Source organism: Macaca mulatta, chromosome 7 (assembly GCF_049350105.2).
Source record: "Macaca mulatta isolate MMU2019108-1 chromosome 7, T2T-MMU8v2.0, whole genome shotgun sequence".
Taxonomy (NCBI): Eukaryota; Metazoa; Chordata; class Mammalia; order Primates; family Cercopithecidae; genus Macaca; species Macaca mulatta.
The window spans coordinates 45,117,359-45,129,536 of NC_133412.1; the positions used below are offsets into that span (position 1 = coordinate 45,117,359).

Genomic DNA, 12,178 nt, shown 5'->3' on the forward strand with positions numbered 1-12,178 from the left:
ACCGAATGGAGTAGTAGGAGAGGTGGGAAAACCTGTGGAGGGGGTGGCGGGAGGGGGGTTGCCAAAGAAAGAGCCAGAGGTCACCCATCAGCACAGATGTCTTCACACTGCTTCGCCAGCCTCTGAAAGATCGGGGGACATAACCTAACCTGCGCAGGGTGTGAGTGAAGCCACAACTCTTCACCAGCTCAGCAGTCTACCAGGTAACCCTGCCTATTTAGGTAAATGTTTTGAGGTATGAGAAATATGAGATAACCTACCTCTTAACTTGTAAGCAATAAATACACATTTTATGCCCCGAGTGCATGGCATGGCCTAGAATGAAAGGAGTACTTTTTTTCTTTGTTTTTTGGTTTACTGATAAACCATTTGCTTCATCTGTTAAATAGAGGTGATGATACTTACAGAATGGGATAGGATTGTAAGAAACTAAGTGAATAAACGTAGATATGTAGTACTGAGCCTAACACACATAGGTGTCCAATGAGTGAGGGTTAGTTCTCTCCCTGTGTCTCTATCTCTGTCTCTGTTTTCTCTTCTTTTTTTCTTTCTTTCTCTCTTTTTTTTTTTTTTTTTTTTTTTGAGATGGAGTCTTGCCTTGTCGCCCAGGCTGGAGTGCAGTGGCATGCTCTTGGCTCACTGCAACCTCCGCCTCCTGGGTTCAAACAATTCTCCTATCTCAGCCTCCTGAGTAGCTGGGATTACAGGTGCACACCACCACACCCAGGTAATTTTTGTATTTTTAGTAGAGACAGGGTTTCACCATGTTGGTCAGTCTGGTCTCGAACTCCTGACCTCAATCTGCCTGCTTTGGCCTTCCAAAGTGCTGGGATTACAGGCATAAGCCACTGCGCCCACTTCTTTCTTAATAGAAGATATGTGCCTTATAAACTTAAATTGTGCTATTTTAGAACTCAAGTTTTTTTAAAAAATGGCAGATTTCCATGAAGAAAAAAATGTAATTATTGATTGAATTGTGCCATTAGCATTAGAATTAGGTTTATAACAAATATGAACACTGTAGTAAACTTGCAAACAAAACAAAGCAAAAAATTGTACTTGTTATCCCCTTGTTGAATCTGGCCCTCTGTTTCAAATTAATTAGATTTTTGGTAACTATGCTAAACTTTGTCACATCCTTATTAAAATGGCTTAAGAATTTTGAAGAACAGCTCAGAAGGAGTCTGAAACTAATCTGAGTCTAGTACTGGAGATTCCATTAGCAATTGCAAAACTGATTAATCTTTTACCCAGTTAACTTATTGATTATTGCTGCAGTTACTGCATGTTTATGCAGTATTATGCAAGGAATAACAGGAGAAAACACTTTTTATAACTGCTGCTGATGTATTCAGTTTGAACACAATATTTCGTACTCTATATAATTATTTCTGCACTTTTAAGTGCTGGAACACTTCGAAGATAGAAACTTTGCTTAATATTGTTTCAATATGAGGAGGTGTACTTTTAAATTTCTTAACTAGTAATGCATTATAGTTTACCAAGTGCCTTCACTAATTTTATTGCTGCAGTTTAATTTTTGAGCCTCACCGTAACCCTATATATTAGGGTAAATATTAGGAAACTAATGTTTAATAAAGTTAAATGTCTTCCTGAAGGCTACACAAGTTAATGATGGCAGACTCAGAATTCAACCCCATTTGAATCAGTAAATATTTATTAAACACCTACTATGTGCAGAGTTTTGTGTTAGGGCTAATAAATGCCAGGATAAGATTATAGACTTGAAGATGAAGTTATTTGGATAACTTTAAGTAATATTATGAAGGTTACTTTGTTACATTTCTGTCCAAGCTATTATGTTCAGTATCTTGGTGTACAAGGTTTAGGAGTGTTTTTTTGGTCGTTGCTGTTTGTTTCTTTGTTTTTTTCTTTTCTTTTGGTTTTGGTCATTACTGCTTATTTTATCACTATTTAGAACAAAATTGGAGAGAATCCCTTTAAAGGAAGAGTATATAGAAATGACACTAATAGATTCAGATCTAAAAACAATTTGCTGCCCGTGTGTGGTGGCTCACGCCTGTAATCCCAGCACTTTGGGAGGCCAAGGCAGGTGGATCACCTGAGGTCAGGAGTTTGAGACCAACCTGGCGAACATAGTAAAACTCCATCCCTACTAAAAATACAAAAATTAGCTGGGCATGGTGGCGGGCACCTGTAATCCCAGCTACTTGGGAGGCTGAGGCAGGAGAATAGCTTGAACCTGGGAGGTGTAGGTTGCAGTGAGCCAAGACTGTGCCACTGTACTCCAGCCTGGGTGACAGAGCAAGACTCTGTCTCAAAAAAAAAAAAAGAAAGAAAATCCCAATTTGTTTTGCAGTTTATTAGTTGCTGTCTTTGTTTTCCCATGTGAGCCTCACAGCTATCCGCTGGGTAGATCTGTCTTGATTTTATAAATGAGTAACATGAGGCACAGTGAGCATTTCGTCATGGAGGTCACATGCTTGGAGACAACAGTTAGTGATGAAGCTCCTGAGTTTGAGCCCTCTGATTCCTTCAGGTGCCTTGCTCATCTCACTGAGTAGCATGGACCTGGTGGCCAGTCAGGACTGCTCTGTGCCAGGAGGTACCATGCATGGCCCTGCATTTTATCCTTATCTGATGGGGAATGCTCCATAGGCAGTAGCCTGAGTTTCTAGGCCTAGTGCCTTGTTGGTGGCTGTTTCTCAGGGATCAGTTGTGTAGGGCCCACACTGTGGGTTTGATTACCTCCCTTTACAGCATGTCCTTGATAGTGAATTACTTTGCTATGTAGAACATAAGCATCTCTATTAATACAGATACAGATCAAATGCAGTAGTACAGCAGGAGAAAATACACTTGGATTTAGAGGAAATATAAAAAACAAAAAATACAACCTAACTACTCGCTATAGAGAAACTGTTAAGTGGCATACTCAACATCATTACTGTGACTGTTAATCGTGGTACAGAGAGATGTTTATAGATGGGTTAAAAATTCTCACAATGATTATAAAAGTGTATATAGCTTGCCAGTTGATTTGGAACAGACTTAAAATGAAAGGAAAACCATATTTATTTATTTATTTATTCTGTGAGGTAAATAAATAAAGCTGGAAAACAGGTCAATTTCATGCATGCAAGGTTTTATAGTAGGAAAAAAAACGCATTGCACCTGTTCTGACCCTTTACATTTGAGGTTATTTGTTTTCAAACTTGACCCCAAGCACCAGTTTTAGACATCTCTATAATTAACTTGTTAGATAAAGCATAAGGATATTTTATTTGTCTTGATTTCTAGGACAATGGCAAAGTAGTAACTGAAATTACTAGCCTATTGTACATAGCAGTTAATTAAAGAAAAGCATTAACTATAGGAGAACACAACCACTGCTGTTGTCTTGTATCAGTACAAAAAGGCAGTAATTTTTTTGACAGCCACTGATTGGAAAGTTGCTTGCAGCCTTCCAGAAGCAAGGGGGTACATGCTGTGGATCAATAACCGGCAAATTTCCCATTAAAAAGAATACCTGAGCAATGTTCCAAATAGCCACTGGCATCTTAATTTTCCATGGAAACCTCAAATACTTGTGTGCCGAGGACAAGTCATTTTCGGACAATTTTTCCAGACTACTTGTTAACAGTTATTGCTGTCCCAAAAGGTTGACAGCCTACATGATTGATATTTCATTTACTTGTCATCACTGTTTGAGTAATGGCGAGTGCTGTATTTCTGTGGTTTTAAGGAACAGAATCTCCTGAAAGACATTTGCCTTAGAGTATATTCCAGAGCGTATGTTTCATATGTTTATGCTGTATGTATATGAATTTTTATGTCCATAGAAGGAGAGAATCACTTCCTTTACAGTTTGAAACCCTTTGGAGAGCTGGGTATACTTGTATCAGTCCATAGCTATCCAATATCCACCTTCACTTTATTTGTTATTAGTGCAAACAGCCTTAGATGTATTAACTTGTGATTCCCAAAATGATGTGGAATTTTATAGCTCCCCTTTATTTTCAAGAGGAAAAAAAAAAAAAAAAAACCCTTGCTCTTGTAATAATTTTAATGTACATAAAAGCAATAGGAAGATATATGTGATGTCTGCTAAAAAAAGAAACTTTTAAAGAATGTCAGGAAACAATGATAATCAAGGAGAGATTTCCTAAACATATAGTATTTAAATAATATGAACATGTTTTTAATATAAAAACAGCGAGGATGAAAAGGGTGTTCTGCTCTTTGACAGCCCCTCAAAACATAAAATCAGCAGTTTTCATTGTGGATATTTTTCCACCAAGAGCGTCACTTGTTATTTGTCAAGCATTATAAGATGTGAGAGCACAGAAGCCATCTCCAAGTTAGGTGGACATATGCTCACAAATTAGCATATTGAAAGAAGTGGTAATCAAACCACAGTACAACCTACTGAATAATTTGTGTTTACTAAGGAGTGTGAAAGCTTTGTCACTTAGAACTTTATTTTTTGTGTGCAGAATTTTACAGTGCAATTTGGTCTGTACTAAAGTGTTTATAAGGCTAAAGCATAAAAGGTATGTTTGCTTGAAACTAGGCTACCTTTTTATCCTGTTAATCCTGTCATCTTTGGATGGGTCATATTTTGTTTGCTGTTTCCACAGTCTCTGTAATTTAGATTTCCATTATCTGTGCATTTCATACACAAATGTGAATAATGTTTGATTAACTGGTGTGTAGGTCCAAGCCCAATGTGAAGTTTCTTCATTTTGCTTTGCAAAATCCAGGGAAAAAGAGCAAGAGGCAATTTGGGAAATTCCACTAAAATGCTTTATGTGTTGTTTAAATATATATAATTTTCAAATATTTTATATTATTTAATTTACATTAAATACTAATATAAAGTCTTAACACTTTTAAAGATAAATGCCAGGGTGAAGGCTAACATACTGGACTTTCAATCCTAAATATTCACTATAGTCATTTTGGTGTGCCGGTAGGGGAAAAGTATTCTCAAGGCTGATATGTTTATACCAGCAGTTTACAAAAGTACTGTGAATTAAACGACCACTAAGTGTCTGTTCCAGTATTCATACATTACTGAGTAATCTCTTTCTATAATCTCTTTGCAGTATTATTCCACAGTAATGGAACAGCAAGTAAATGGACAGTTAATAGAGCCTCTGCAGATATTTCCAAGAGGTAATGTTGAGCAAATTCTAATCAACAATGATTATTTCAGTAAACTGTTTCATCAACAGTTATGTTTTCCAAAGGTTTAAATGCACATAACATGATGTTTAGCTCTTAATTTGAAAAACAAAAGAAGTATTCATTATCATGGGGATTGCAGGCCATATTATAGTTATGGCAGATAAAATATCTAATTTACTAGAGTAAATTAAACTAACTAGATTGTTTTTTGTTTTTGAAGTACATGCTTACATTAGCTTAAAGAACTCTTTGGGGGTCCGCATGGTTTCTAAACCAAGGCAAATGAATAACTTTAATCCTGGATATTTATAAACTGTGGCTCATGATGGCAGCCAGAGCTGCGATTGAGGAGAAAGCTTTTAGCTAGTGCAGAAGCTAAGATTTACTGAGGTGTTAGGAGAGAAATTTTGGCGGAATGTTTGGTGTCTGTTTTTTTGAGGAGGTATTTTCTAAATAGTTGAAATTCTTCACAAATGGAAATTTGATTATCTCCAAAAATAAGAGCTGATGAGAGTAAGTTTCAGTGAATCACTTGGTCAGATAATTTTCTTTTTCCCTTTTAGGTTTGGCAGTACTATCCTTGTATCAGATATGATTGTTCAACCGTGTATAAATGTTCCCTCAAAATTTGAATAATGGTGAAAAAGAACAGTTTAATTATATAAACCATTAAGTCTTTCACCCGTTATACATTGCCCCACTTGGAATCCATGTTTTCTAACTAATGGAACAGATAAGGAAATTCTCTAAGTAACCCTTCTAGAAATAACTTAATTGAAATAATTAAAAGTTAAACTTACCTTCGTTAACTGATACTGTACAAATAATCATGGTATGAGTTTTCCAATTAAACATTCTAGACTTTCATTACCTGTAACTCTCTGAAGTTTGAATGGCTCAATTAACCAGTAGGCTCCTATTTGCACTGATAAAGTCTCCAAAGGCAGCTGGCTTGGCCAACCCTCAAGAAGATCTGGGTTCAAGAATAATATTGCTCTTTTAGCATATGTGTGGGCAGCAGAATCGGGAGTGCTTAGTATATTACTAATAACTTATTAAAGTGCTAAGTAAGTACAGTTGGGCTATTTAAGGCCAGTGATAGTTCAAAATAAGGATTGTGATTAATCCACTTCTGTTGTACTTGAATAACCACCAAAACAGAAAAAAAGAAAGAAATGTTGCTATTTCTGTTTATTAGGCCAATGATTAGGATGTAAATTATTTTTTTTTTTTTGTTTGAGACAGAGTCTTGCTCTGCCACCAGGCTGGAGTGCAGTGGTGCAATCTTGGCTCACTGCAACCTCTGACTCCCTGGTTCAAGCGATTCTCCTGCCTCAGCCTTCTGAGTAGCTGGGATTACAGGCTCATGCCACCACACCCAGCTAATTTTTGTATTTTTAGTAGAGACAGGGTTTCACCATGTTGGCCAGGATGGTCTTGATCTTCTGACCTCGTGATCCGATCCCTTGGCCTCCCAGAGTGCTGGGATTACAGGTATGAGCCACCGCGCCCAGCCAGGAGATAGATTATATCTTAATGTTTGTAGTGACTGGAGAATTTGGGCAAGTTTCAAAATTCTTTCTTCACAAGGAATACTATTTTACAAACTGAAAATTTCTATTAATTTATCTACTGACATTATAGCTCTGCCATAGAAAACCCTAGTTGCAGTATCCTGGAGAAATATACTTCCAGGCAGGGCACAGTAGTTCATGCCTGTAATCTCAGCATTTTGGGAAGCTAAGGCAGGCGGATTGCTTGAGCTCAAGAGTTTGGGACCAGCCTGGGCAACATGTCAAAACCCTGTCTGTACCAAAAAATACAAAAATTAGCCAGATGTAGTGGCACACTCCTGTTGTCCCAGCTACTTGGTGGGCTGAGGTGGGAGGATGGCTTGAGCCCAAGAGGTTGAGGCTACAGTGAGCCATGTTTGTGCCGCTGTACTCCAGTCTGAGTGACAGAGCAATACCCTGTCTCAAAAAAAAAAAAAGAAAGAAACATACTTCCAATGTTGTGGGTTGTTTGTTTTCTTTCATTTTGTGAGCAGTCCTGTCATTCTCACTGTTCATCCCATTATGCTTCTTCCCATGATAATCACAACCATTTTTAGATGTCTGCTCTGTTAAGGCATTAGTATTGCTTTACGTGTCATCGTCTGTAATCTTCCTGATAGTTCTGCCTATTAGGTATTATTGTTTCCAATTTATGGATGAGAATATTGAGGTTCAGAGAGGTTAAGTAACTTCAGAGTCACACAGATTATAAGTGCTTACTATGCCCTTTGGGTAAGAATTTCATTTAAATTATAATGTGATTAAAATGGAAAGACATATATATTAAAATATAATTAGAGTGTGCATGGGAGTAGTTTGGAGGGCTTGTTTTGGAGTGGAGAGAAGAGTATATTATGGGGAGAGGATTCTTAAAGGAGGAAAATATATGAGATGTCATTGTCACATGTAGTCTTATCATAAAACCCACTAGGCTGCAATAAATTGTTAAACATAGTCTTTCTAAGCCAAATTTAAATATTTCAGAATATGAGACTGTCTTTTTATTTCTGTAGTTTTTAAATATGCTATGGTATAATTGTTTCTAGTTTTTGGTAGTCTTTTGCTTTTTGCTACCTATCTACATCAAATGTACATTTTATCATATGTAGATAAGTGAAATTATGCAAATTTACATAATCAACATGTAGACATACTGGGTATATTTCCTATGTCTACCTAGTTGGTTAGAGACCCTCAGACCTTAAAAAGAATCTTTAGACTGAACAAGTAGGAAGGATAGGAGAAAATGATTGTTTCCGTTTTAGTTTTTTTTTTTTTGGAGACAAGAGTCTCACTCTATCACCCAGGCTGGCATGCAGTGCGTGCTCACTGCAGCCTTTATCTCCCCAGGCTGAAGCAGTTCTCCTGCCTCAGCTCCTGAGTAGCTGGGACTATAGGCATGTGCTACCACGCTGGGCAAAGTTTTTTTATTTTTCAATAGAGACAGGGTATCACAATGTTGCCCAGGCTGGTGTCAAACTCCTGAGGTCAAGCAGTCCTCCCACTGCCACCTCTCCAAGTGCTGGGATTAAAGGCATGAACCACCATGCCTGGCCATAATTCTGGTCTAATAACATGTTCTCCTCATTCCAAGTAGCACAGTTGCCTTGGACAGTAACTCCCAGGTCATGGCTAAGTCCTCTCCATTGTTAAAAGATATGTTAAATATTAATAAGTGTGAACATTGACTAGCTTTACAGTAATTCCTGACCCGATAACTTTAGGAAATAGGAGGTTACTGGGTTTTTTGACTGCTCTTTACATCTCTAGTTATAAAAGTTTGAGAAGTCAATTGAGGAGTGAGGCAGATGTTAAGGTTAGAGATAAGAGTTGACGTTTGTCTCTGATTCCTTGGCTAGCGACTTTGTTTAAAGGAAATTTATGAATGCACTGCTTACTTCAGTGGAAATATTTTGAAGTGTCGTCTTAGGAAGTATTGATGGTCCCTCAAGGACCAGGCATCAAGTGCATGTGACTGTAGTTCAAAAGGCTAATTTCCATTTTAAGGAAAGAAGATTTTGAGTCTTAATTTTAGTGTATTTTAGAAAGGCAAGTGAAAACATTTTGTTATGGTTTAGATATATTTTCTAGGAAAAATAACGTAATAAATTTGAGTATATTTGAAATATACAAAATGAAAGCAACTGAAGTGTTTTGTAATTATTACCCATATCTTCTCCTTTTTTTTTTTTTTTTTTTGAGACAGAATCTCACTCTGTCACCAGGCTGGAGTGCAGTGGCGTGATCTCAGCTCACTGCAACCTCCGCCTTCCGGGTTCAAATGGTTCTCCTGCCTCAGCCTCCCAAGTAGCTGGGATTACAGGCACCCGCCACCACGCCCAGCTAATTTTTGTATTTTAGGTAGAGATGGGGTTTCACCATATTGACCAGGATGGTCTTGATCTCTTGACCTCATGATCGGCCCACCTCAGCCTCCCAAAGTGCTGGGATTACAGGCATGAGCCACTGCACCCAGTCATTACCCACATCTTCTTGTTATTAAACGGCTCCATTTCTTGTAGTCAGAAACAGGAAAAAGACATGTACATCTGAGAGAGGGGCAAAAGAAAAAAAAATCAAATTAATCCATCCCCAAACAATCAATCAAAATTGACGGCCCCTTAACATACAATTTGTAGGGGACTATAGTTTTCATGTCTATAACATGGGCAGGAGGCTTTTGTATTTTTAACACATTTGTTGAAGAAGCATTTGTTGAATTAGAAAAGTACTAACTTGTAACTCAAGATGGTGTCAGGAAATTAATATTCTTTTTTCCTGGTACTGCCTTATCTCTAGGACTAAATGTTAGCACATGTCAAGATTTGTAAGAAATGTAATAAAATTAGTTATATGTCTGTATTTTAATACATTTGACTGCTTATGACTGTGCAAAGTAGTATTCAAACTAGAATGTTCCATCGTAGAATCTCTAGCAATCTTTTTGGCATTAAAAGATCCTTTTCTCACCCCCCTCCCCCGCAAAAGAATCCCTTAGCTCTTTTCAAAGTAGTTTTAAGTGATAGCAGATATACAGTGTGATAGAATGAGGACAGACTGCAGAAATTTGAATTATGAAAGGAATCTAATCATTTTAGCTCAGTTAACTTGGTTTTTATATGTTTTAAGCAGAAATTGGAATTTATATGAGGTGGTGTCAGAAAGCTCTTTGCATTTATAAATGCTCACTCCTGCAAGTTAAAACCCTGGTTCATAATTCCCACTTTGGGTCTTGGGAGCCACTTTTCAATCATTTCTCTCTGCTAATTTTGGTGTCACCCTCATTTCTTTTTAAACGATTCATTTTGAGCAAATTTGTAAATGGCCCTGATGTGTTCTACAATTTAGTCAATTACTGTTTCAGCCTGCAAGCCTCCTGGGGAACGGAACATACATGGCCTGAAGGTACGAATTTCAATAATTGTTTCAGTAAAGTTAGATGGATTTGTAATGCTGTGTTCCACTTATTGAAATGTCAAATAAAACTGCACTTTCTCAAGCTCTGACAAGCGATCCTTTTATTTATTTTTTTTAAATGGGAGGTGGAGGGGGATTCATCTGTAGTATTTGCTCAGTATGTGTATATATTTGCATATGCGGGGTTTGGTACTGTATTTTCAATTATTTGGAATTGTTTTGTTGGTCAGTATCTTCAGGATAATCCTAGATGCTGGTATCTACAAAGATTTTAGTAAGAATATAGACTTCATTTCAGTGATTAATTAAGCACATGAGCATATTGCCCATGGAATACCCTCCTTTTGACATATTTATGCTAGAAACATATATCTAGCACATAGCTTTTCATTCTGTCTATTTTGAATTCTGGATTTCTGTTTAGGGCTTCACATCTGAAAGAAAAGCTGGCTTTTGTATTAGGCTCAAATATTTAATAATTAATTATTTGAACCTCATTTTTTAGTGAATAAGAAACATTCTGCATACAGTGTTCTGCTTGGTTGCAGAGCTAGAAGGATGTAACTTGAGGTTCACTACTAACCCCTGGGTATATTCTTAATGTACTTTTTGAACATACTGTTTTTATATGTATTCTAGACAGTGAGTTGGATTTTCACGCTGTTTATCTCTCCTTTTTCATCACCGTTTAAACATTTAATGGAATAATGACAGGAATAGAATATTATGTAATGTATGGGTTATACGGTTTTGTAACCTATATACTGAATAGACTCCAACCGTGGGTCTGTCTAGCAACAAGCTAATTAACCTTCATAGTGAAATGAGAAATTTGTGGCAAATTATAGGTTAATTAGAACTGTGTCCTCAGAACACAAGACTGATCAAGATTCTTTCTTTACTTTTAGGTGAATACTCGGGCCGGACCCTCTCAACACAGCAGCCCAGCAGTCTCAGATTCACTTCCAAGCAATAGGTGAGAGCAGTTTAGTGAAGTGTGCCCTTGATGTGATTTATCTACAGAGTTGGGGTGAGGTGGAGAAGAAGCTAGAAAGAAATTTGACCAGTTAGATAACCTAGCTACATATTGACCAAAGAGAAAGGACCTCTTATGGAAAGATGAATGTTTAGATTTAGACTGGGTGCTCAGAGAAGGCTGCCTGGGGAGAGTGATGTTTCTGTTTTGATCTGAAGGATGAGAAGTACGTCAAGAAGTAGACAAGGGTGTTTCAGACAGAGGGAAGAGGGTAGGTGAAGGCCTTGAGGTGGAGAAGAAACTCGGCATGTTTGTGAATAGGCCAGTTTGACTGGAGCACAGGGAGGGGTGCTGGGTTGGGGAAGGGATTTGGAGAGAGGAGATGAGAGAGCAATAGGAGTGATAGGAGCTAAGGAGGTAGACAGGACTCATCATGCGGGGCCTCGTAGGCCCTGTCATGTTTGAATTTTCCTCTCAGTTGCACGGGCGAGCAGTTAGAGGGCTTTTAGTAGGACAGGGACGTGGCCAGCCCTATGTTTTTAAAAGATTCTCTGCCTGTGGTGTGGCAAATGAGCAGAAGCTCCCATCTAATCCCGCCCTCTTTTGATGTTTGACTCCCTACTCCTTGCCAAATGGTCTTCAAACCTCTTCCTGAACATCCCTGTTGGAGGAATGCACTTTATCAGCCAAGGCAGCTCCTTCCCTTTTTTATTCAGCTATATCTCAGAAGGCTTTTTTTGTGAACTGGGATTTGTCTTTCTGTAGCACCCACTCATAACATTTTAGTTAAGCCCTCAGAACGTGGTTGTTCCCTCTTCCAGGGGAACAGCTCTTCCAATGGTCTTCCCTCCAAACACAGTTCTAGATTTTCTGTCTCAGTAAATTCTCCCATATCCAGTCTATTGCTAACTCCAGATAACCTGTCAGTCCTCCTTCACTGCTTCCTAGACCTCCCTCAGTGCCACACCCTGTCAGTCCCCACACTTGTAGGTTCTACCTTCTGAGTAGCTCTGAGTCTTTCTACTCACCAGCATCCCTGCTGCTGTGTGGGTGGTTCTGG

The 12,178-nt window shown here is 38.1% G+C and overlaps 1 protein-coding gene across 12 annotated transcripts in view; it reads left to right on the forward strand.

The window, feature by feature from the left end:
- The window catches only part of MAP2K5 (mitogen-activated protein kinase kinase 5), a 263,591-nt gene that overhangs the window by 32,274 nt on the left and 219,139 nt on the right, over positions 1–12,178 (forward strand). For all 12 annotated transcript variants that reach the window (XM_015142546.3, XM_077939621.1, XM_015142547.3 and 9 more), the window contains exons 4-6: positions 5,091–5,160; positions 10,090–10,130; positions 11,051–11,118. In XM_015142546.3, coding sequence (XP_014998032.1) covers positions 5,091–5,160; positions 10,090–10,130; positions 11,051–11,118 — 179 coding nt within the window. The remainder of the gene's footprint in view (positions 1–5,090; positions 5,161–10,089; positions 10,131–11,050; positions 11,119–12,178) is intronic.